Genomic DNA, 26,824 nt, shown 5'->3' with positions numbered 1-26,824 from the left:
ACCCTGACGGCAACAGAAGCAGTTGTTGTGGTTGTTGTTTTGCCTTCGTCTGTGCTTCACTGCGTCTCATTGTGACTGACGGGGCAGCAATATCTCGGATACTGTTTTATTTTGATCACAACCATCAACACGCAGTCCCGTATAAAGAGACCATCACGCACAGTTTCACAAGTAAAGATTAGAGGGTTAGAAAAGCTTAGCTTCATTCTTATCAGAAAATATTCAAATTAAAATCAGAAAATATTCAAATTTATCAGAAAATAAATATTAATATAAACTAAAAGTCAAGTTTAAAGGGCAGGAGGGTCTAAGACAAGGTTGCATCATGGGAAATGTAGGCTCCAAGAGAATTTGAACGTGATGTTTTAGTCTCTGCTGCTTTTCTTAAACAAAGTCCAGTCACACCACAAACAAACAAATAGATAAATTAGATAAGGATTTTAATGATTAATTGTTATATGTGAGTATTTATTGGTAGTATTGGATTTCAGGTTGTTGAGCAGTATTAGGATTTGTCATTGTTTCCTTATTTTAGAGGTACGAGAACGCGTGAGCTGATCACAATAACAATCCCAGTCGCACTGATGATGATAATTATTTATTATGCTCCTGCTTTTTACAGAATTTGCTAGGGCAGTTATGTGAGCATTGATTGTACAGCAGTACATCTAAGGTCCTTAAAGATAAAAGACGGGGGACAGCTTCCTGGTGTTCGTTGAATGTGCTGATTGGTTGGCACCACAAAAAGTCAAGATCCTGTAAATCTATGTATACACACCGTGTATGCATGTGGGCCTGGCACACAGCCGGATTAATGATGCTGTATGTTAACTGAAGAGGTGTGAGATAAAGGTTTAAAGGTCCAGCTCTGTGGTGACAGGTGAACGTACACAAAGTCTGTGTGATGGGTGGCATGCTAACTGCTCAGCTTATGTTATGTTGAAGGATAGCAGACCTAATGCTAACACGCTTTCACTGTAAATCAAAACTCATTATTCTGCATACCTGCTGGAAACATATGAAACGTATTTAACAGTTCGATAAGTTCCTCTCTCTGGCCAGAAGAGGGCAGCTCCTCTGGAAACAGTCACTGTGAACACAACCGTACTACTCACTTGATTTTTCTGTCTTAGAAAATATTTAATGTCAGTAAAATACTCAAGTAAATGTACTCTGATTCCTAACGGTCCTATTCATGCTCTGGTGTAATGGTGTAGGGCAGCGGTCCCCAACCCCCGGGCCTCGGACCGTGAGTCGTTTGGTGCCGGGCCGCGAGAGTTGAGGCTCAGGTGTGAAATGTATAGTTTTCAGGGTTTTTATCGGTTTTCAGCGTTATTTTGTTATCGTTTTTATCGTTTACTCTGTTTTCCTGGGTCTTTTCACGTGTGTTATGAATAAATTTTCTTTTTTTCGGTACCGGTACTAGTTTTATTTTGTTGTATTTATCCGCGACACCTTAAAGGCCGGTCCGTGAAAATATTGTCGGGCATAAACCGGTCCGTGGCGCAAAAAAGGTTGGGGACCGCTGGTGTAGGGGATCATTTGGTGGGGCAGCACCAGCTAATCATATGTTTGAAAGGAGCGGAGGTTGCTGCGTGTGGTAGGTGGGGGACTGTGCCACCCCCATGGTTCCAGGTGTGGATACTTCCCTGACAGTAGAGTAAAGCTTACATTTGAATACTCCAGTTGTGTTAGTAAACGTATCTTGTTAATTAAGGCACTAAGGTTCTCATAGCTTTCAAAAATGTTCCATATTTCACTGTAATCAAAGTTGCGTACGATTAAAATATCTGTTAGCTTAACTCACAGATTTGTAAAGTTAAACTAAGCAAGTGTTTGCTGTCGGTAGTTCAGATGATTTGTTTTTCAGCGAGGTTAGTTAAAGACTGCCATCCTCATTAATATCAGTTAAAAGCAGATGCTTTTTGCTAGCCAAGCCAGCTAGCTGGTCCAAAAGTGACGTCTATCTTCAAACTGCTAAGATGATCCTGGGCTAAACGGGTCGGTCTACACAAAGTCTGTGTTAAGCTGATTCTTAACAAATCAGATCTGGCTGTAAACAGTCAGGGGATGCCTTTTATGAATAAAGTGAATACCTTGACTCATTCAGCTAAAGGCCAATTCCTGCATTTCTGTGCTCAAAACTCTTTAATTTCACAGATTAGATCTTTTCTCATTATAAGAAAATGGAAGCAGAAAAACAAAAATAAAGCGACTGTTCAGCGTTTTATGCAAAAAAGTTAAACAAATGTAAATTATTAATGTGAAATAAAAATACTTTTTATTTGATAAAAATACATAAAATAGCATCACTCTTATCAGAATATATTTATGCAAGACATTACAGGTCTGCATACCAATAGTCATCAGATATTTGTAGGAGACATTAACGGTGTAATCGTTGTTTGGCTGCTTTACACAGGCAGACGTCTCTTTACATCCTCCAGTGGTGAGTTTATACTGGGTCCCACAGCTGGACGGTCTCCAGGCACACGCACAGTAATGACAGCATATTAAGCGATCATGTCAACTGACTGTGTGTGTGTGTGTGTGTGTGTGTGTGTGTGTGTGTGTGTGAGAGAGAGAGAGAGAGACAGAATCAGAGGGCTCGTACTGTCGGTCGTATTTCTGAGCCAGGTATCATCTTGAGCTGTCTGGTGAGCCGTAAACATGGCCAGTAAATACTGCACAGCCTTCATCAAGGTGGCACACATGCACACACATGCACACACAAAAACACAGGTGAATATACAGGCATTACAGGGACACACACACACAGAAATATTGTGACTATAATCTCTCTGCTGACCAAATCTCTGAGTTTGTTCCTGGAGGAGTGTCGACCTTTGACCTTTGACTTATAGCCTGTCAGGAGCTCTTAATATGTTTGCTTGTTGTGGTTTCTTAACACCTGTAGGCAAGCCTGAGTGTAGTCTGGATTTAAAAATTAAGAAGTGGTGAAAAAATATCAGAAATATACATATTGTATATATACATGTGACAAATTAAAGGAAAATCTGAATAAATTAATGAATTAAAAAAAACACAATGAATGCAGGTGTTTCCACACAGGTGCTCTGCCTGTTGTAATTGAGCAGTTACCATCCATTCATGCTCTGTGGAGTGTGCACACCCAGCTGATCCTGATTTTGTTACAAGCTGTCATGAGGAAAAGGTCTAAGTGACTCTGAAAAGGGGGCATTTATGTGACGAGCGTCACTGTCAGCTTCCGGCTCAGCTGCTTTCAGCAGGAAGATAGATGGAGCTTCTGGGTCTTAAAACTGAATTCTTTCAGTAGCCACCAGGGGGCGATGCCTGCAGTTTGAGAAAGACTATAAAGTCTACACAAAAGCCTTTCCCTGACTTGAACTCTGTAAACTGCTCAGTTTGTCACCTCAGTCGCTCATTTTGGGTCATATTGAAGGAAAAAATAAACCCATTTTTATAAATTTTATTATTTTAAGGTTCAGGAAAGAGGATTATCTGGGATCAGCCAATGAGCACTTGATTTCTCAGTCAGACCCGCCCATCTCTCGTATTGATGGGAAATATGAGTAATACAAAACTCCAGCATTCACAACAGGACTTAAGAAACTATAGTGGGTGACATCAGTGTGGCTGCATCAGGTCAAATTCAGATTTCACATTCAGATTGTCACGGCTAACGGGGTGAGCCGTGTGGAGGAAATAAATGAGGATCCAAGCACAGGCACTTGCAAAGATGCCAAGGTGGTTTATTGCAGAGTAAACACAAGGTGAAAATGGTGGAACGGAACTAAAGGTAACCTAAACTGGGACAAACTAAACTACAGAACAGCAAACATGAACACGAAGGAGGGTGAACAAAGGCACATGAAGGTGGACAGCAGGGTGAACACACAGTGGATACGCAGACAGACCAGTGACCAGCACACGAGTAGACACGACTTAAATACACACAGAAGAACACAAGGAGATTACACACAGGTGGGGAACACAGCTGGAAGTAATCGACAAGACGAGACAAGGGAAGCAAAACTGAATACACTCACATAAGACACGGACCTTCACAATAAAACAGGAAACAATTCACAAGGACGCAGACTTGACACCAAACTAAATCTACACTAAACACGAGGGCACAAGACACAAAACCTAAGAACAAAACCCTAAACCAGAATAAATTAAAACATAGGATATAATATTCAAAACAAGATAACAAAAGAATCAGAAGTCATAATACAGAAGAATACTAAAACATAAGGAACTGAATGAAATGACCTAGAACCGTAACACAGATTCATTACATCACAGATCCATTGCTGAGCAAAATTATGTGACAAACAAGCAAACCTCCATAAAAACTGGAGCGGGTTTAAAAAGACTTTAAGGCAACAAATAAAATAAACGCATTCGTCTTTCATAGCATCTGTATTCCGGGACAATTTAAGCTAGGAGTTTTCACCGTCACCATCCTGGTGTTTGAACTGGAAATGCAGACTGAACACTGAATGCTCATTGGCTGATGGAATATTGTTTCCTTTTTGACAAAATAACCGCCTAAAACATAATGTTGTGTTTACAAATACTGAGCTCGTAAAATCAAAAGAAAACAGTTTCCTTGAGGTTACAGGAAGTGAGAAGTAGGCTAATTTTCTGAGGAGTCGCCCCCTGCTGGCAATTAACAAGAATGCAGAATTAAGTCACTTCAGTTTTAGGATCTGTAAGCTCCAACTTGGCGATACTGTATTGTGGTATTGACTAACTTTTGCGGCCACACTCAAGAGGCCATTCGAGGAACAGGGTCAGCATGAGGCTGTCGTTATGAAAGCAAATGCACATTTCGAGTTCAGTGGTTTCCAAACTGCAGACGCGCTGGTTTACAAAAACCTGGGGAAAAAAGGCGATGAGTCATCGTTCTGCATACACTCGGCAAATGTGCGACTTCATGTGCGGCGAAGAGAACGATTCAGGCCTGAAGCCTTGACTTCTGCGGTGAGGGGTCAAGGGTGACGGTGTTGTTCTGTAGGTGGGGCTGGTTTGGTGGTGTGGTTTAGTGGTAAGAGTCACTTCAGATCAATTGTTGACCCCACCCCCTCCCCAATGTAAGGGTCACTTTCATTGTTTCTATAGACGCTACAGAAACCAGCTGGCTCTCCACAGAGAGAAATGATTGGTTCATTAATCATAGTTACTGACAGGAACTTTATGGCAGCAATTATGATAACATTTTTTAAGCACACAAATCACTCGATCCAGCCTCTGAAGGGTGAAGATGTCTCAGTTTAACTTTCCCAGTTTGCTGTTACAATAAAGTCTAAGTTGTATTTTTTGTGTGTGGCTGCTATATCAGAATCAGAATCAGAATCAGAATACTTTATTAATCCCTGGGGGAAATTATTTTTTATTACAGTGCTCCATTATAAACCAACATTAAGACAAGACAGACAATACGCTAACTAAGAATAGTACAATATATACATATATATACATACATAAGTCACTCATTAATAAATAGCTGGAAAAGAAACGTGTAGTTGTAGCAGTAACCAGTGTGTTAAGTGGATGCGTTGTACAGGGAGCCACAGGCAGGAAAGATTTCCTGTGTCGTTCAGTGGTGCTTTTCGGTAATCTCAGTCTCTCACTGAACGAGCTCCTGTGACTGACCAGCATGTCATGGAGTGGGTGGGAGGTGTTATCCAACATTGTCTTTATCTTGGACAGCATCCGCCTCTCCGACACCACCTTGAGGGAGTCCAGCTCCATCCCCACAACATTACTGGCCTTACGGATTAGTTTATTAAGTCTGTTGGCATCTGCTACCCTCAGCCTGCTCCCCCAGCATGCAACAGCATAGAGGATCGCACTGGCCACAACAGACTCGTAGAAAATCCTGAGCATTTTCTGGCAGATGTTGAAGGACCTCAGTCGCCTCAAAAAATAGAGACGACTCTGGCCCTTCCTGTAAAGTGCTGTGGTGTTTTTAGCCCAGTCCAGTTTATTGTCAATGTGAACTCCAAGGTATTTATAGTCCTCCACAATGTCAGCACTGACCCCCTGGATTGAAACAGGGGTCAAGTGTTTCCTGGTCTTCCTGAAGTCCACGATCAGTTCCTTGGTCTTTGCCACGTTGAGCTGCAGATGATTCTGCTCACACCACGTGACAAAGGAGTCGACCACAGCCCGGTACTCTGTCTCATCATCCCTGCTGATGCATCCAACCACCGCAGAGTCATCAGAAAACTTCTGAAGATGGAGGTCTCTGTGCAGTGGCTGAAGTCTGTGGTGTAGAGGGTGAAGAGGAAGGGGGAGAGGACAGTCCCCTGTCGTGCCCCTGTGTTGCTGATCACCTTGTCAGACACACACTGTGGGAGACGTACATATTGTGGTCTTCCTGTCAGGTAATCAACAATCCAGGACACCAGAGAAGCATCCACCTGCATCGCTGCTAACTTATCACCCAGGAGGGTCGGCCTGATGGTGTTGAAAGCACTAGAAAAGTAAAAAAACATGACCCTCACAGTGCTCGCCGGCTGGTCCAGATGGGTGTAGACACGATTGAGCAGGTAGATGATGGTGTCCTCAGTTCCGAGACGAGGCTGATAAGCGAACTGAAGGGGATCCAGGTGTGGTCTTACTATGGGTCGCAGCTGGTCCAGGATGAGCCTTTCCAGGGTCTTCATGATGTGGGAGGTCAGTGCCACGGGCCTGTAATCCTGGGGGCCACTGGGACATGGCGTCTTTGGTACAGGGACGAGGCATGATGTCTTCCACATCACTGGGACCCTCTGCAGACTCAGACTCAGCATAAACAGTTTATGAAAGACTCCACACAGCTGGGGGGCACAGGTCTTGAGGACGAGGGGACTCACTCCGCCTGGTCCAGCAGACTTGCCTGAGTGAAGTCTCCTCATTTGCATCTCAACCTGGTATTGAGTGAAGGTGATGGGTGGGGGAGGGGTGTCAGGAATCTCACAGGAGGCAACAGCGCCATGTGAAGAGAGAGGCTGGCACAGTGGTGTGGCTCTGGGTTCCAGGCTGACTACAGGTGAGGTTGTGGGGGTGGGAGCAGACACTGTGGTGTCGAATCTATTGAAAAACAGATTCAACTCGTTAGCTCTATTCTCACCTCCCTCAGCTCCCCTGCTGTTGGTTGGCCTGAATCCAGTGATGGTCTTCATGCCCCTCCACACCTCTCTCATGCTGTTCTGCTGGAGTTTCCACTCCAGCTTCCTCCTGTAATTGTCCTTAGCCTCTCTGATCTTGTCCTTTAGTAACACCTGGACCTTCCTCACCTCCTCTTTATTGCCCCCTCTGAAAGCCCTCTTCTTGTTGTTGAGGAGGGCTTTGATGTCCTTAGTCACCCACGGCTTGTTGTTTGGGTAACAATGAACAGTCTGAGCTGGAACAATGGAGTCGGTGCAGAAAGTTATGTAGTCTGTGATACACTCAGTAAGTCCATTGATGTCCTCGGCGTGAGGCTCACAGAGTGTTTCCCAGTTGGTCACCTCGAAACAGCCCTGTAGTTCTGCTAAGGCCTCCTCTGACCACCTCCTAACGCTCCTCGTGGTCACAGGTTCCCTCCTCACGATTGGCACATAGCGGGGGGTGAGGTGAATCAGGTTATGATCTGACCTACCAAGTGGGGGGAGGGAGGAGGAGCTGTATGCATCCTTGACATTAGCATACAGTAGGTCTAGAATTTTCTCTCCCCTGGTGGGACAGTCCACATATTGTCTGAATGTTGGTAGTGTATTGTCCAGTGACACATGGTTGAAGTCACCCGAGATCACAATAAAGGCACTCGGGTGCTGAGTCTGTAACCGGGCTATGGCAGAGTGGATAGTGTCACACGCAGCTGTGGGGTTAGCAGAGGGAGGAACATAAACAGCCACCAAGATGACGTGAGAGAATTCCCTGGGTAAATAATACGGCCTGAGTCCAACAGCACACAGTTCAATGTCCGGGCAACAAATCCTTTCTTTGATTGTTATGTTGGCAGGGTTACACCACCGGTTGTTAACTAAAACAGCAAGCCCACCTCCTTTCCGCTTACCGCTAGCGATGCTGTCCCTGTCCGCCCGAACAGTGTGGAAGCCTTCCACGGAAGCATTCTCGTCGGGAATGTCCTGGTGCATCCATGATTCGGTGAAACACATCAGGCTACACTCTCGGTATTCCCTCTAACTCCGTACCAGTGCTGAGAGCTCGTCGATTTTATTTGCCAACGATCGCACATTTCCCATTACGATAGACGGCAGACACGGTTTATACCTCCTCCTCGCTTCGAGCCTCCGCTGTCTCACCGTCTCCTTCTTTCTTCTCTTCTGTCCTTGACCTCTGCATCCCCGATGTGTTTTCCTTCAAATTTCAGCTGGTACTTCTGCGGGCCTGGCCAGCGAGCCGGCCGGCATCAGGGCGATCAGCTGATCTCTGGAGTAAACAGTCCGTGAGTGTAGGAGATGTGCCGCGGTCCCGTTCCTTGATAAAAGTAACAGTTCCACGGCCACCAGAAGAACAAAAACTCTCTCAATCCACATGATTGAGTAAAAGATAATAAACGGATGAAGATACAAGTCAGAAAAAAAAGAATATGACTTTCTTATGACTATATTTGCATAGCTAGATTATTAAAATAAAAGACACATGATTAATTTGCATAAAAATGGAACTAAACCACATTAAATGACTTTACAGTGAACAACAGCAGGTGATATGATCAGGAAAATGTATCCTTAGTGTTAGTTACAAAGAAATCCCAACTTTGGTTGTGTATAGTTTATGTTGGCCTGTTAGTTATACAGATCTGAGTTTAAACCCAGAGTGGAAAACATGCTCCACCTATAAGTGTGTAATCCAAACTACTGGAAAGATTTTCAAAGTGTGAAAGCTGCTTTGAAGAATTGAATATCTTCAAATTTTCAATCAAATTAATTATTAATGCTGGTTGCTGGTAGCAACAATAAAGCTACATGTGAAGGTTTTGCAGCTCCACTGAGGACTGTAAAAACATGTAATATGAAATTAACATCGCCTTGAAATTAAGATACCGTCATTAGATGTGAACCTTTACTTCTAAACGATGCACGAAAGTCAGCTTTTTCCCTACTGGTTTTACTGGTTGGTACCACGTATGATCAAACTGGGCTTCATGTTGGTCAGGGTTAAACTGCAACAATGAGTCATATCCTGTCTGGTTTCCATTCGATGCCATGAACGAGAGGAACTGAGTGACACACCGAGGACATGGCACACTCTGAAGGAAGCTCCCATCTTTAAGCATTCTCTGCTCTAAATGTCATCATAATTTACAAATGAAACATTTGTTTTTTATTTAATAAGCCTTTCAACTACAGATTCAGACCATAAACTCATCAGGAGAGCATTCACTGAGGTCAGAGATCAAGTTGAGCAGCAGGCTCGTTTTCTCATAGACTTCCATACCAAAAGACTCGCCCCCTGCTGGACATCAGGAGGGTAGCAGTTCTAAGGCACTTTCAGCTACATAATGATTTATTTTATCTAGTTAATTTCAGACTGCAGATGATAACTGCTTCCATTGTGGATAGATTGTTTAGTTGAGTGCAGGGGCTGATATTAAATGTGAATCCAGATGTACTTTAGGACGCTTTACTGACTTTCGAAGTTAGAGGCTATAGCTGTGGGTTTTTGGCCCGTCGCCCGTGCACCAGCTCCACGCTGGCGTCCGCCTCAGGCCCCAGACGCCAGGCCAACATGACAGCTATTACTTCACACCCAAAACTCAACCCACCCCCCTTATCCTCACCTCACACCCGTCTATTTTTACCGTGGGAGGCGGCTGCTGGTGTTGAGAGACGTTGAGCTGGTGGACACGCTGCTGTTGTCAGGGGAATAAGTGGGTTCAAGAGGTCATCGATGGAGGTGCGGCGCTGCTGATGTCCACGTTGTGTGTGCGTGCTGTTCTGAGAGATGAAATAAAAATTAGTGTGTGTTGTGTGGAGGAGGTGCGCGATGTAAGGGTACAAGCTGCGGTGCTGAAGTGGAGTTTTAGTACGTGTTTGTGCTTTAGAAGTGTTTGTGTGTGATCAAGTGTGTTCTGGATTTGTGCCCAACCACAGTGGCGCCACTATGACAAGCTGCTGTTTGAGGTGGACACACACACACACAAATACACTCATGAACCGCTGTGATATTAGAATACAGCGATTGTGTTTTTCTGAAGGCAAACCGTGTTATTTCCCATGGGGCCTTGCTCCTGAGGACAGTCATTTGATTTTTGCATCCCATGAGGCATTGCTGTGGGACTCAGAGCTGCTCTGCAGCCACCAGCTGCAGTGCCGTTGTGTTTTAATTGTGTTCACGTTGAACCAAAGCTTTGTGTTTGTTGTGTGTTGTTGCTGAGTTGTTGTTGTGGATTTGTGTGAGCTTTAAAGTCATGTCTGTTAAACCTCTGAAGTCCAAGTCATCATAGTTGGTAACCCAATCCTCACCCTATATTTTGGAGAATTGCGTTTTGGAAAGAAAAAGTGATTCATATCAATCAGAATAATTATTTTCTTTATTTCATGATTATCAAAACGTTGGGAGAACAAATCAATAAAAACAATATTCTGATTTGTTCTTATATATTATGACCAAAGTTAGGACCTTTATTTTTTTATACTAGCTTTTGAGGCAACCTAAACATCAATTTTTTAATGATTTGTTTTAATCATGACAGTTGATCGTTTTGCTTTTCTCTTCTATTCAATTCAAATGTATTTTTACAGTGCTAAATCCCAACAACAGTCCCCTCAAGGTGCTTTATATTGTAAGGTAGACCCCACAATAATACATACAGAGAAAAACCCAACAATCATATGACCCCATATGAGCAAGCACTTTGGCGACAGTGGGAAGGAAAAACTCCCTTTTAACAGGAAGAAACCTCCAGCAGAACCAGGCTCAGGGAGGGGCGGGGCCATCTGCTGTGACCGGTTGGGGTGAGAGAAGGAAGACAGGATAAAAGACATGCTGTGAAACTCTTCTGAGTTTATCCTTTTGGTTTCATGGAATTTCCTCTTCCTAGCCCCTCTTTCAAAATAAAAGCCTTTAGGACAGGCAGTGGCATATGTTTAACTGGACAGCTCAACTGAAGGAGAGAAAAAATGACTGAAGAATGGTGGAGATGGACAAATGTGGAAAGAAGGAGAGAAAAAATAAAACCGGGGTAGATTATAGACAGGAAGACAGATCCCGTGGTGGGTGTGGGAGGTATAATGATATTACTGGTATGGTGGCCTGGGAAGTCCATAACAGCAGGTCTATCATTACCCCATAATTAGCTTCTGGCTCTGTGGCGGCGGCGGTGAGGGGACATTTGCGTTGTTTGTCAATTGGTAACAGTATTATCTCGCCGCCTGCCACAACGCTCCAGCAACATCATTACAGCCGGCACTCAATCAACAATTACCCCGCCGCTCAAATAAGTTTCAGCTGGAGTTTGGGCCGCTTTCACACAGGGAGTATGTTCCTTCTGCCAAATTACAATAATTATGATTCATTTATAGCTGTGATTGACAGCTGAGTGAGGTCTCATGAAGTCTCTCCCACCTCATCGTGCGCGGCGTGTTGAACGTGGCAGGTGAAGCTGATATTTAACATGTACTGTTGCCTTCTGACAGTTTGGAAAGTTACTGCTCCCCATTATATGATGATTAGACAAGAGTGGGCCTTTTCTCCCATCGCCGCTGTTAATGGCATATTAATTTGCTGTATTGAATGTGGCAGGCATTGGAGGGGAGCGCTGAAACACACATGCTAACTCGACACAGCCTTTCAGTTCACTTCATCTTTATTTAAGCCCTAATGGGAAATCAGTGAAAGGCATTTAAAAAAAACAGCACATGTAAAATCACTTCGGCATGTTGTGGCAAAAAGAGACATTTTTACACTTACATTTCAGGCGTTTAGCTGACACACTCCAGAGAGACTCACAATGAGGGAACAAGTCATAAAAGCCTCGGTTCCTCGATCACCAGCGTCACACTGAAGACATTTCCATTTTACATTTGAGCTGCTGCTTTTATCCGCACTGACTAAGAGCTGAAAATCACAGAAAAGTATACTAAATTGACTCTATCGCAGTTCTCTTTTGTTCTCTGTGCTAAATTTCGACCTCTGTCCAGCCAACAAACTATACAAGACTATTTGCAAATTTAAGGTTGTTGCAGGTAGAATATCTGACTGTTTATCCCATCCAGGCTGTTTATCAACAGCTTTGTAACACATAGACAAATACTGGGCAAACTCAAGAACTATCATTTAGAATAGAATAGAATTCAACTTTATTATCACTGCACATGTCACAGGTACAGGGCAACGAAATGCAGTTTGCATCCATCCAGAAGTGCTTTAGCCATGATATAGATATATTACAATATATATTAGCAATAATATAGATATGTGAGTATATTACAGAAATGGGTCTATTATGGTCTATTATAATGTACACTGTATGTTATGAATATGCTATAACTATAAGTATGTACAGGCTATGAACAGGATATAAATATGAAAAACTATACAGAAATGTGAAATAAAAAAACTATACAGAAATGTGAACTATGCAGGTTATAAACAGTTGTAGGATTAAAAATTATCGTATGTACAGAATGATTATTTACACAGAGCTATACAGTAGTGCAGTTAAGATAAGTGAGATATGTGGATAATTTCTACAGAGGTCATATAAAGTGCTAGTGGTTGTGAGTGGTGGTTCAGTCCGTGTTATTATTGTGTGTTTGAGGGTACAGTTGTCCATTGTGTGTGTGTTTGTAGGTGGTTGTGGGTGTGTGTATGTCCAGTCCATGTGTTAATGTGGGTCAGATGTCAGGAGGCAGAGTTCAGGAGTCTGACAGCTGTGGGGAAGAAGCTGTTCCGGTACCTGGTGGTCTTAGTCCGGAGGCTCCTGTAGCGTCTCCCAGAGGGCAGGAGGGTGAAGAGTCCATGTGATGGGTGACTGGGGTCTGGTTGCTTTTGTGAACAATTTCACCTGATGACAAGCAGCCTTCAGCAACCAGCTGCCAAACAGTTGGGGACTGGGTGCTGGTTGGGAGTTGGTGACACTAGGCCTGGGTGACTGGGGCCTTATTAAAGTCACATATCAAGGTGCAATTTGGGGTTGAAACACCTGGGAGGAGCTGATGGTTGATCTGTTCACCTGTATTAAAATATCTGATTCTTTATCACGAGTATCTAAACGACTTATTTAACATAAAGTTTAAATCACAGACAAAAATATTTCACGTTGTACAATCTGCTCTTTTTGATTTTTTTTTAACATAATACTCTTGATAATTCTGCTTCTCTCCTCAGCTTTGTTGGCTGTGCTGCTCACTCTCCTGGTTGCCAGTCTCTGCCAAACAAACCACTTCCATGTTGTCTAGATAGTTGTGTTTTCTCTCCAAAAGATACTCCCGAGTGCTTCTTTTGATCAGCTACCATTCCTTCTGAAGGACACACACAGGAAACTAAATCATCTGTGACAAGTAACCAGTTAGACATTTTTTCCCAGGCAAAGCAGTTGGGTTTAATACAGTATCATGCTGGTGTATATAGCAGTATACCAGGAGCAACTATAGTAAATTATGGGATTATGGGACCGTTTCCACTTTTACAGGTGTAGCTCGAAGCTAAAGTTATATTGAAAACTTGGAGTACTTCTACTTCTTGTTGGGAATCCCTCTATAATGTACAACAGGCTGCGTAAGAAGACAGCAGGACCCAGATATAGTAGCAGGAGTCCCTCCCACATTGGATGCCACTAGTCTTGAATTCTCCACACAGTGTGGGCTTTGTATTGAACTCTGATTCAAATGTAAAGTGTTTATTGTCTGATGGGAAATCTTCTCAGTCCTTAACCTGTTCACGTTATTCAGCTTGTTCATCATGTGCACCATCCTGACAAACTGTTGCTTCATGGCCATGTCCGAGCCGGAGTACTGGGCCAAATACCTGGAGTAAGTACACCTGGGAACTTTTCTTTCTTCTTCATCAGCCACAGGTGATTTATGTACATTTACATTTAATCAATGATATTACTGGATATGCATTTCTTTCAAGTCATAGTAGCTATTGCAAAGTAATTCGAGGTAACAGAGGTAAATGGTTTGCAAATTTTAGTGTGTTTTTGTGTCAGTCGCAGACCCTTAAACTAATATGCTGTTAATGTTCAAAGTGCAGTTAAGATGCTGCTGAATCGAAAAGTAAAAGCACATCTTTGATGCTTTGGCACTGAATTCCATTTATTTCAATAGGACAGAGTTTTTTAAACTAAAGCTACCTTTGCAGCACATTCAGGGATCATTGGAAAAATGCATATTTTTGGTGAACAGACCCTTTAATGTACAGTAGTTCATCGCTGGCTTCCAGCTGTGGAGGCTGCTGCTGCTGCAGCTACTCGGTCAGGCCTAACGTGACAGACTCTCTGCGCTCCTGCCTGTCTTTGTACGGTTGAATTGTCACGAGTCGGGTCAAACTTGTTTCTGGGGACAAAATAAATAAGTGAAGGATGTGTGGTGGAGAGTTTTATGAATATTTATCCTGGCTCTCTCTTCCACCCGTCCGGCTTTCTTTCTTTTCTTCATTTTGTCTTTCTTTGTCCTTCACTTCTTCCACATCCGTAACTTTCTCTTTCTTTCTGCCCCTGCTCTTCATCTGGACAAGCATTTGTCGTATTTTCTTCCTTTACCTTGTTACTGTCCAGTTCTGTGCCCTCATCCTTCCTCTTTTTTCTCTTTTTGTGATCCTTTCTTTTATTTTTGCTGTTTCTTTTCTATCCTTTTCATTTTGTTTCATCGCAACATGACTCCCTTCCCCTCCAATACTGATAAATGTTATCATCCCTCATTCAGGTACACCTTCACAGGTATCTACACGTTTGAGTCTCTCATTAAGATCCTGGCCAGAGGTTTCTGTGTGGGACCATTCACCTTCCTGAGGGACCCCTGGAACTGGCTCGACTTCAGCGTCATTGTCATGGCGTGAGTCAAACACACACACTCACACATGCATAGTATTATATAAAAGCTCAAAAGATTTAAAGTGAGAGTTGTTATAAATGAATGCCATGAACAGCTGTAATTAATCAGTAAACTTCCTGCATACTGCAGTACAGAGAGAGGATCTCAATGCTGTGACCACCCCTTGCCTTTTAAAGAGCACCAGTTCTCCTGAGTATACTTTCACACAGTATTTTGTCTGAACTTAGTTCTTTATGACTCTGCCTGGATGTTTGGGCTCTTTGTGCTACTCTAGAATAAATTTGGGACCAATCAAATGCCTTCCTGATGGATTTGCATGTGGTTACGTGTACAGTTTGTTCTCAGTGACTGTAGAACAGCTGCAGATGGAGGTCAGCGTCTTCATGAATAACTCTTCGATTGTGATTGTGAACCTGCACGAAAAACTGCAAATCGTGTTTACATTCACTGAAACCACTGAAACTCATAGGTAGTCTACTGAATGGACCAAAAAGTCGCAGGGTTTTATCTGTGGAACGTGAAAAGCACCGGGCAACATTTTGTCCCTCGGTGTTTCTTAAATTATATGAGAATGAAAACAAAAAAGTTTGCAACCAGAGTTTGTCTGTTGAAATTAAGGTTGAAATTTGGTATCAGTGACACCACACAAACTACACAAAGCTCCTTTGAAGTCAGCATAGCCATAGGCGGCAACTTCTGGGACTTAAAGTGTAGCCAACGTTCAAGTACCAACAGCCGCAGTTCCTCCAGTGGCCACTTGAGGCTCCAAACGTGAATCATGTTAAAATGTTCAGATTTACATAATAAACACATTTACAGCCTGATGCAAAATCTGTTTTTCTATGGGGATGATATTTTTAAAGTCAAATTATTTCAACTTAGTTAAGGCTTAAAGTTTGAATTATTAGGGGCGTGGCCTTTTTGACTGACAGGTAAATGGTGACACAGGTGGCAGCTAGGCTTCACCTCAGCTAATTGGAGTTCTTGAACTGGACCTGTGGAAGCCCTAACCCTGTGCTTCAGCCAAAAACCAGTGGGCCTTACTATGGTTATATCTCCATCCTCTGATCACTAATGTGCAGGTTCTGGTTGCAAATGATATTATCAGTATAAAATGGAAAGTCCCATTTCCAAGGTGCTGTGGTAACTGTTTCATGTGGTGATCAGAAAAACAAACAATGGGTTGTGAAAGTTGAATGCACTCTGTGACGATCGGCTGATGTGACAGTGGCAGCAGGACCGCGTGATGAAATAGCAGAACACCAGTCATCCACCTGCCGTTCAAAGTGCGGCACCACCGGAGTCTAAACCTCAGTTCTTACATGAAAGTTTGAGTTTGAGCAGCAGCAGCATCACAGATGAAGTTCAGCTTGTGCTTTTAGAAAAACGCTCCTATTGCACACGGACATTTTAGCAAGTTCATTTTCACAAATCAAGAAAAAAAGATGACAGAAGAAAGAAGAAAATACAACAGAAGGAAACTGCTTGGATATAAAACAAGCAGATTGAGGCGGTGGGCTGGTAAAACATGGCCTTGCTGGATACACAATTTAAAACTCAAACAATAAAAGATTACCAGGAAATTGTAGTGATTCTGCTATTTCATGCTTTTAATGGAATAGAAAAATAAATAAATCTGCAGAAATGACCAGAGTTAATCAGACAGCATTTTCCTTTTTTGAAGAGAGGCTCAGAGCTGCAGAGCGGCATGGATGACGTGACTCTGTTGTTGTTCTGAGCGGATTAATGCTGCGGAATTAAAGAATAAAGACGTGTCTCACACGAACTTAGATATATGTTCAGTTTCCAAAGCTAAGCAGAAGACATATTTGCAAAGTAAGGAGAAAGTCTGACTTTGTGCTGCCAGTTCAAACTCTACGCCGTTAATAAGCATAAGCCTGACCGGCGATGACTATCGCCGCTTCTTGAGCTTCTTCTTCACTGGGAACAAATGACACAGTACATTACACTTATTTACTGATTCTTATGCTCATCTCTTCTACGTTCCTCAGGAAAATATACTTTTCACTACTAAATCAGCTTCTACAGCCAGAATATTTACACGACTAATAAACTGAAACTTCTTATGATGATGATCACACACACACAGCCTGTATCGTTTTACTGAAAGTAGCCTTGGAGACGTGGTTTCCTCTCTCTCAGAGTAAAAACTGCACCTCCTTCTGCACCAGACGTTATCGGCTTCTTCTCCAAGCTTCATGAAGCTCAGCTTTGAGGTTCGGGTGTAATTGTACAGACGAGCAGATAAACATACACGGAGGAATAGCATGACATCCTGAAAGGGGACAGTTTCCCTAAAAAGGCTTACTATTGAAAACTTAATTATACTTTATAACTATATAGTTGTGTAACATTTTAAAAGCTGGACTGGGCTAAAGCATCTACTTCCACCATTCCCTGCGAACTCCTGCAGAGGTGGGGTGACTGGAAAAGTGGTGGAGCCATTTTTAAGGGCGTGAACAAGCTCAGCCTGTACACAATATGCTTTTTCAATTGATTTTAAACAATGAGAGCTCCTAATACTTTAAAGATTCACTGTGAGCCTCTTTTTTTCAGCCCTGTAAGTGGACTCAGTGACAGATTCACTGGAGTCAAAGAATCTGTGATTTCTGTTTTTTCACCCTCTCCTGAGGGCTGCTTATCAGCAGCTCATTAGAGACAAAACGATTCGTCTTCCTCGATTTTCTTTTGCTTTTTGACGCTTTTCTAAACAACCTTGAGATTTCTTTTCACACTGAGGTCATCTTCACCTGACCAATCCGACACGCACTCTGATGAAATGTTTTGTGAAGCCATTATCTCTGACTCTGGACTTCATCTGTTTTCTTTTGCTAAAGGACAGAGTCGTGGGTGCTGGAGGAATATTGGCTGCACTTTTTGTGGATACAAATGAGCGTTCACCACTCGGGCATTTAATTAGAGAGATTTGGAGAATGAGAGTTGGAACAACCAAATTAATTTTGCTCTCTTTATAGTCTTCGCGCTTGTGTTCTGCAGGTCTTTTTCATTTATTTCATGGAATGCGTTGCACTCACATACACACCACAAAGGAGAATTTCTTAAGACTTCCTGCACTTGCTAGTATAGGATTTTGTTTTTAATGACTATGTTTAAAATCTTAGGTTGGATTTTTTTCTTATGATGGTGAATATTTTAACACGACCACAATATGAGTAAATGATGGCTTGTTTTGTTGTGCAGGTTATTGTTTGGTTTTTTTTCTTCTCTTTCTAAAACACATTTTTCACGTATACTAAAAATATTTTTTTTTGTAGGAAAAACATCACAATAACTGAGGTGACATAAATACCGTCACCAATATTGACTGCATACTTGTTTTAAATTGGGGAAATAAAAATTCAAATCTTTCAAATAAACATCAACAGCAAGAAACAATAAAAGGCACAAAAGAAATGTCTCCAACAAAAGAGACAGCAGATCCAAAGCGAGATGAGTGAATATTTTATTGGCTGGATGCTACTTTTAGTGAATAAAGCCATTTTACAGTGTTTTCATAGAACAAAAAAACAGTGAAGTGGTTTCCTCAGTGACACCCTTGCATTTCCCAAATTACAGGTTTAAAAAGCACGAGGCTTCTCAAACCCCTCAGCACATAATTGACTGTCAAACCATCAATTCAAGTCAAGAAAAAGACTCCAAAGCTCTGAGCCTCTTATTCCTCTTAACAATGTTGGTGACGCCCCCTCTACGAACGACATCCTGCCGCTTTGTTTCACAAAGAAAGAGAGCATGACCCATCCACATCGGTAATTGACTGACTGATGGAAAATCGCTGCAGTTTGGTTTGCTTTGTTATGAGGTGGTGATCAATCAGAGAGTCGATTAGCAGTAGGCCTGCGGCGAGGGTCGCCGGCGGGTAGATGAACAGTCAGAACGAAGCGATCGGATCAATAGATGACCCCGAGGCTCGACTCGCGGGTTACAGTGTGGTGTAATGAAGCGCCGTCACCCCTGCCGTGCACATTCTGTAAATTGAAACATTTCATGAAGGTGCCCTCAGATGATGGGATGCCAAGTCTGTCGAGTCACATAGTACAACCCTGATGAGCTCCTGTGAAATCCCCCAAAATGGCCTCACTTAAAGGAGAAACTCCCCATTAAATACTATGATGATCCGAATTCCTGCCAGCAAGTCAGAGGGTTTGAGAAAACGCAGCTGTTGTCTGGATTACGCTCACTGATTTGACCATGTAAGGGAAGTGAAGTCCTTGGCATTCCAGAGCAGGAACACGTGAACATTTAAGTGTATAATCATACATTTTGAAGACAGTCCTAGAGTTATTGGAAGAGTTGATGCAATTTCAGTAACTCTTAGTGCATCAACTATAAAGTTAAGAGAAAGAAATTACAGTTGGAGCTGGAGCTGTCAACTTTCAAGCTCTGGACTCAACCAGACTAGCTTTGCATGATTCACAGTTCAAAATAATCCTTATTTATCTTACGCAGTGCCTAAGTGCAGCTCTTTAGCTCATCTCTGTCTGAAACAAGCCCCTTTTTGTAGAAACAACTTCCCTCTGATTGGCTGCCTAAGGTGACCGTAATAGGCATATCCCTCCAAGTGTTTGTGAAGCCAGTCTTCTGGCTCTCAGGTGTTACCTGAAACATTCAGTCATGATTAGCATGTAGAGCCAGCTCCAGAGTGGAAGCTATAAGGCAAGAAACAAAGAAAAGCTAAACAAGGCTGAGAGGTTACACAGAACAAATGAAAATAAGAAAACAGTTTCCTTACTCCACCACACACACACACACACACACACACACACACACACACACACACACACACACACACAGTGTCATTGGTGCATGTCCTTGAACTGAGGGATGTCCTGCAGTCAGATGGATCTTTAGCAGGACAGGAACACATAAGTCACCTCTTCATACATGACACACACACACACACACACACACTTTTTGATTGATGATTTTGACCCCTCCCATCGAGTCAGGATTCCCATAGTACCCAGGATCCCCCCCCCCCCCCCCCCCCACACACACACACACACACACACACACACCCCTGTGTTACTGATATTGCTGGAGTAATGACATGTTAATGGCTGCCATCACCACACCGGCAGCAGCAGCAGACTCCACAGTCATTTCCACAGCATTAAAGCTGCAACGTTTGATACGTCGTATTGATCCATTTCTCACACTAAATCATCCATGATTTAATTAAAACACATTTGAAATTACTACTGCAAAGAAACGAAGCACTAATGGAGCTGAACAAGCACCATCACACGATCTCTTACTTTCATTCTTCAGTGGAAACTGAGTGAGATTTAAAGCAGAATTTTCCTCTTTTATAGCACAAAACAGATGGAGGAGCTCAGATTTAATGATGCAAATTCTAGAGGTATAAAATGATATTCACACTGGAAGAGGAACAAAATCTGCAGCAAAGACAAAAAGGTTGAAAACGTTGCCGGTTGATGAGCATGTAGAGAAAAGACAAAAAGATAAAGGCTTAAAATTACAGACCTGGACTACAGGCAGTACTTTAAAAATCATAATTATGATCAGTAAAAATGAACTTTGTGTAGTCCAAACTTGTGATACTAGAGCAAACAGGAGAAGAGTAACGTTTCTGAAGCAGGAGTTCAGTGAAAAGTTCCTTTTTAAATAAACATCTGTTTGAAAATTAAAGGGAACTGAAGGTTTTTATGGTCCATATTATAACTGCTAAATAATCTGAGAATTTGAGGCTTCCAAATATATAAAAAAAATCTAAATGGTAACATTATATTATAAATACTGTTCACATATGCATTTTTTAATGAAATATTTGATATATAAGATAAAATATTTTTGTTCATTTAGTTTAAAAAATCTGTATAAAGTTTATCATCTCTGAAAACTGTTAATAACCACTTAAAATCTCAATTTACACAATAAAAATCTTTAATTTTTACATTTTAGTCTGTATAGTGTTGTCATGACAACAAAAAAATGCCAATACTTTATTTACCAGTATTTATTACTAGCTTTTCTTTAAAAAAGCTACTTCGTGTTTTGGTCTTCAGAAGCAAATATGAGAAATCGATCAGTGTTCTATTATTTCTACTTAATAGAAGAATAAATTGTAAAAAAAACTGGAAAGCATTTGTCATATTAGGTATTTTTCTTTATGATTTGGTAAAACTGGAAATAATCCCTTTCAATAAAATGGGATGTGGTGTTACCCGTACATCATTTTTATCACTTGAAACAGAGCAAGAAGGAATTTAATCTAATTTCATATTCTCAAGATTACATTTTTAAAAGATACAGTAACAAAACAACAAACAAAAATAACAACAACAACAAAACAACCAATGAGGTACATTCACATAAGGTCTGAACTGGTTCTTTGAGCCCTCCATTGTGAAGTGTCTCTGCTGCCACTGCTTCCATCAGCTGGTCGTGACTTCTTGCATCTAAACGGCGTATTCTGACAGCCACACCTCTCGACGCCTCCTTGGTAATTCAATCAGCCTAACAGTCAAATCCGGTGAAATATGAGCCGTAATGGAGGGCCGTTAGCAACTGAGTATCAAATGTCTTGATCTAACTGGGGGCCCAAAATGGCCGCTGTTGCCTGGCGCCTTTTGGCTCTCAGGGCTTCGTCTGACTCGATCTAAAGAGGGCGTCCACAGCTTGGGTGTGGCTTATGTCTCTTGTTAGAAACTTCTTTTTTTTAGGTTGTTGTTATAGATTTGATGTTTGTTTTATATCGATTTCAAGAGCAGATTTTAGTATCTTTTTCCCCCTAGGAGATTCATACTGTGGAGGTTGATGTAAAAGTAAAAAAAAACCCACTTTTATTCTAAGTTTACCTTGTGTAGACTGCAGCTTGATTGGATTGATGAGTTTTAACAGGTATAAAAACCAAAGGAAACACTGTTGCTGAGATGCCTGAAACTCCTTGTTTGTCATCCAGGATTGTCTTCTGTTACCCGTCTATATCACCAACACTTTTGGAAAATCCCTCCATGGCTAGCAGTTTAGCAGGTGCTGATAATCAAATTAGTAAGTAAAAGGAAAAAAACAGCGTCCGTCAGCGCTGTAAACAACTGTAGACTTGTGCGTAACAAGCAAGCGAATAATGCAGAAAACAGATTTTTAGACGGGAAACTTTTCTTGAAATACAGAGAGAGAGAGCGAGAGAGAGCGAGAGAGCTGTGCATGAAGTTTGATTTTATTGTGGTGGAAGCAAAACAGCAAAAGTCAGAGTGAATTCATGACGATGTTTATGTGAAGCGTAGTTTGGATCTTCTTTTGCAGCTATAATAGACAGCACTTCATTTGGAGAAAACCTAATGCAGCATCTTTGGACAAACACCAACTCTAAAGCATGGTAGTGGAGGCGTGATGATCTGGAGACATTGCAGTCATTGGGTCAAATATCAAGTCTTCTGTATACCAAAGCATTCTAGAGTCAATTGTGAAGCCGTCTATTTGATGCCTAAGGCTTGACTAAAACTGGTACCTCGTTCCAAGCATGGCATCTACAACAGAATGGCTGAAAAAGAAAAGAAAATAATCAAGGTGGTGCAATGACCCAATGAAAGCCCAGTATGGGCAGAAATCTGTGCCATCAGAAACTGAATTTGAATAAGTTAGATTTGAATTTGAATTGCTCTGATCGAATCTAAATTGTAACTTGAATAAATACTTTTAAAAACTGAATATGAATTAGCCTAATTTGAAATTCAATTTATTGGTTTGAAAATGATCATCACTAAATTGAAATTGAATTTTAGATTTTGAAAATGAATTCATTTGCTTTGAAACTGTATTTTATCCTTTAAAAATTTAGTTCTCGAATAATTTCAGATTCACTTCTCACCATTCAGTTTCAGTTCGACTAACTAATTTCAGTTAGACTAACTATTCACTTTAGCTAAAGTTATTAAGTTGGCTAAAGAGTTGGTATGCTGTGTAAGACATAAACAAAGCTAAAATACAAAGGTTTGGACACCGTTGTGCATGTTTCCCTACTGTAGGGGTCTCTGCAAGAATACAGGGCCCTGAGAGGGTGCAAGATGACAACTTTGAAATTCTGCTAGAAACAGTCGATCATATTTGTTTGAGCTGAATTCAGGGCAAACTACGCTAAATTAGCGTTTTTAGCTAACAGCTACAATAAGCATAAACGTTACTGTACGGCTATCATTTGTTAACATGACGCTTGTTCTTATACATGTAATACATTTATTACCAACCTGAGAGTTTATCCGCTGGTCATTCGACATGACGAATGACTTCTGAAGTCTTAATTCAGCTCAAGATGCTGTAGATTCCCGTCAGTAACACTTTCGGTCCGCTAGCAAAACGTAGTTCTATTAATCTGCGCTTGACTACTCTTGAACCGGAACCGGATGTAAGTCCCAAAAAACGGAATTTTGGAACTGAAACTGAATGGTGAGAAGTGAATCTGAAATTATTCGAGAGCTAAATCTTTAAAGGATAAAATACGGTTTCAAAGCAAATGAATTAATTTTCAAAATATAAAATTCAATTTCAATTTAGTGATGATCATTTTCAAACCAATAAATTGAATTTCAAATTAGGCTAATTCAAATTCAGTTTTCAAAAGCATTTATTCAAGTTCCAATTCAGATTCAATCCGAGCAATTCAAATTCAAATTTAACTTATTCAACTTCAGTTTCTGATGGCACAGATTTCTGCCCATAGTCCAGACCTCAACCTGGCTTAAATGCTCAGACAGATCATCAAAGGTCAAAGTAATGGCCGCAAACCTCAATGAGCTACATCAGTGTTGTGAAGAAGACTGGGTCAGAATTCCTCCACCATTTGATAAACTGATAAAGTCATACGGAAACAATTGCTTAACATTATTGCTGCTAAAGATGGTTCTACAAGCTTCTGAATAGTTGTGTGGTGTACTTGGTTTTCCACCAGTCTACATAGAGTCCTGGAAAAATGTTTTTATATGGCTGTATCAATTTAAAGAAATTGTAGTCAGTGCTAACTGTAGCCAGTTGTATTGTAGTCAACTCATGTCAGTTTGCACTGACATGAGTTGCATAATTCTTTTGGGTGTTTTTTTTTTTTTTTTTGCAACTGCTAGAAAATGTTGATCAATGATTATCTGATCTTTTAAGCTATAACTCTGAGCTGAATTTTAGCTTAAAATGTAGGTAATTTGTTTTGTTTTTTAAGAGCAGGTAAACTTAATAGGTAATAATAACAGTTTTTCACAATTGTTTGGATGTAGTGTGGATCATTTAGGACTGGCTTATGATTATTAAACACTTAAAAAAAAAAGTAACGGTTAAACACAGAATAATGTGATGTTTAGAAAATTTATAACCAAAACGTAAACTTCCTGTATACTTGACTTTTTTAAAATACTTTTTGAAAATTTTCCTTTACAGGTGTGTAACGGTACACCTTGATTGCATGACCTGTAGGGCTCACATATTCCAAATAAGTCAATTTTGGGTGGTTTAAAATCACGGCAGTATTTTCAGACTTTGTTGTGTTTCTCTTCCTTTGTTGTTTGTTGACAACCATCACACTGCCCCCTACAGGCTGTTAACAGAGTTTATCAAAGTAGGGAACCTGCAGGCGCTGAGAACCTTTAGAGTGCTGAGAGCCCTGAAAACTATCTCGGTCATCCCAGGTAAGGGCTCACCACCACCACCACCAGGGGGCGACAAGAGACATAAAACAAACAAACTAGGAGACAATCGTAATCGCGTTGTGAACGTCCTCTCTTGTTCGTCCCATGTCTGCCGTGTCAGCTCCAGACCCCACCCACTTCCCACTCCTTGCCCAATCAGGGAACCATAGGTGCAATCACCTGATCTGCATTAAAGGAACAATAAAGAAGGAAAAATCAGATATGTCTAAAAGTTTGTTAACAGGAGAATCGATGGCAACAAAATGCCTTCAAGTTGGGATATTTGCTAAAAACAATCTGACGCACTAAACTGGTTAATTCAGTGTCCATTCCAGAGCCAAACACAAACAAAAGCATTTCTCATGATGAACTCTTAAAAACATGTCCTGTTTGCTGGATTTCTGTCTTTTTTGGCACAAAACTGAACATTTGATGTTTGAAGTTAGACAAAAGCAACCCAAAGGCATTTGTTTTGGTTCTGGTATCTGATGTTGAAAACACCACTCTGACATTTAAAATGTAACTATTTATCAGTTAAAGTTTACTATGTGGATACCCAAAAATACTATGTAAAAAAAAAAAAAAACCTTACAGGCATTAAAATATTAAAGTGCTTGACTGAGTTGCCTTTTCTCCAGTTTACATCCAAATCCATAGCTTTGAATATCTGATTTCCCCTTCTTAACAGTCGAGTCTCTGGCTTGACCCTCCAGTGTTGCCATCCGACCTGGCCTGTCTCTACTGTATCTATTTCTGTCTCTCGCTGTATCTCCACCTTTCTATCCCTCTGTGCTGGCTTGCTGTTCAGTGTGGTCATACCCTTCTGTGTGTGTCTGTTTTTGTGCTTTTGTCTCCCGGCTTGTTGCAGATATGTGACTGAGTTTGTGGACCTGGGTAATGTGTCAGCCTTAAGGACGTTCAGGGTGCTGCGAGCGCTCAAAACCATCTCTGTCATCCCAGGTGAGACCGCGAATGCAGGGGAGTGAATACCAAACGCACTCCTCCCAATCTGCTGGAAGCACTAAGTGGCTGTGTTTGAAATCTCATCCCGCATACTACCTACTGATAGCTCCCTACTTCATAACAACCACTTTAACAAAGTAAACAGAGGTAGTATGCAGGAGGAAGCACCAAGGTTTTTATGGTAATTGGTTGTGAGTGGAAAACAGAGGCTTAGCAAACAGAAACAGCTCTTGGCCATGAGTCAAGTAATGGCACAGGAGAAAGGACTTCCAATATTTAATGCTTCACCATACAAATCAACATAAATTCATACTTAGCTTTAGAAAACACAACTATTGTCTACAAGGTGTGATCACGAACTTTTACAAGACTCAAAAAACCATACCTGATTTAAATTTGGTTGAGCGTCCCTTCAAGGCCATACCCTTGTGCACCGCTGGACTTCCACCAGCTGTTATCCAAATTAGCATTCCCCAGAAGACCACAGCTCCCTGAAACTTTGTCCTCTTCCCATAAACCAATTCAGATTGTAGGGCAGTAGACATGCTGGGAGTGGTCCAGGGTCACACTAAGGGACTACCTGCAAAAGGTTAAAGGTCTAATTTAAATCAGTTGTGATTTTTGAATGTTCATTTTTTCCATAAAGTTGCAAAACTTTATGATTGTACCTCGTAGAAGTACACTAAATGCTTGCTCAGTAACATCATGTCAGTGCTAAATCCTGCAATAAATGTAGGATAATAATCCTACATGCACATAAGTTAATAAACTAAAATGGAAGATATGCCATCATGTGAGCAACTGGGATAATATTCTCATCCTGTGATAAGGAGGATAGAGTGTAAGTAATTCTTTTTCCACTGCAGAAATTTGAATAACACACAAAGTGGGACAAACAGATACAGAACTGACCACCTGGTGCGTCCCTTCACCCCCTCTGTTGCTTTTGCTGTGGAAAATTCACCAGATTCACTACTTGATGGGGTCTTGTGGCCATAAAATTTCCAGGGGGGGTTATTTGTGTTCTTGGACAAAAGTGTTTGTCTGTTCAGCCTTAAACCTACAAATTTGTTCCTGTACACAAAATAACACTTTTAAAGGACAAAATAAATCTGGAGAGGTTGGTGGTCGAGTGAGTTATTTCTCTGTTGATATCAGAGATCTAAGTTGAAGTCAAGAATCTGACAGAAGTTTTAGTGATTA

General features: G+C 41.3%; 1 protein-coding gene across 2 annotated transcripts in view; it reads left to right on the top strand.

Moving 5' to 3' along the window:
• The window catches only part of LOC146380829 (sodium channel protein type 3 subunit alpha-like), a 267,758-nt gene that overhangs the window by 61,459 nt on the left and 179,475 nt on the right, over positions 1 to 26,824 (top strand). The window contains exons 5-7 of one of the 2 annotated variants that reach the window (XM_084939857.1): positions 13,872 to 13,961; positions 14,856 to 14,984; positions 25,527 to 25,618. In XM_084939857.1, coding sequence (XP_084795983.1) covers positions 13,872 to 13,961; positions 14,856 to 14,984; positions 25,527 to 25,618 — 311 coding nt within the window. Of the gene's footprint in view, positions 1 to 13,871; positions 13,962 to 14,855; positions 14,985 to 24,566; positions 24,659 to 25,526; positions 25,619 to 26,824 lie in introns of both variants that reach the window. The other variant, XM_084939858.1, reaches the window with a different exon arrangement.

This window comes from Perissodus microlepis, chromosome 9, assembly GCF_051167445.1.
Source record: "Perissodus microlepis isolate ML-2025 ecotype Zambia chromosome 9, ASM5116744v1, whole genome shotgun sequence".
Classification (NCBI taxonomy): Eukaryota; Metazoa; Chordata; class Actinopteri; order Cichliformes; family Cichlidae; genus Perissodus; species Perissodus microlepis.
Note: the sequence above shows the minus strand (reverse complement) of the source record. Positions and strands in the feature narration are given on the sequence as shown.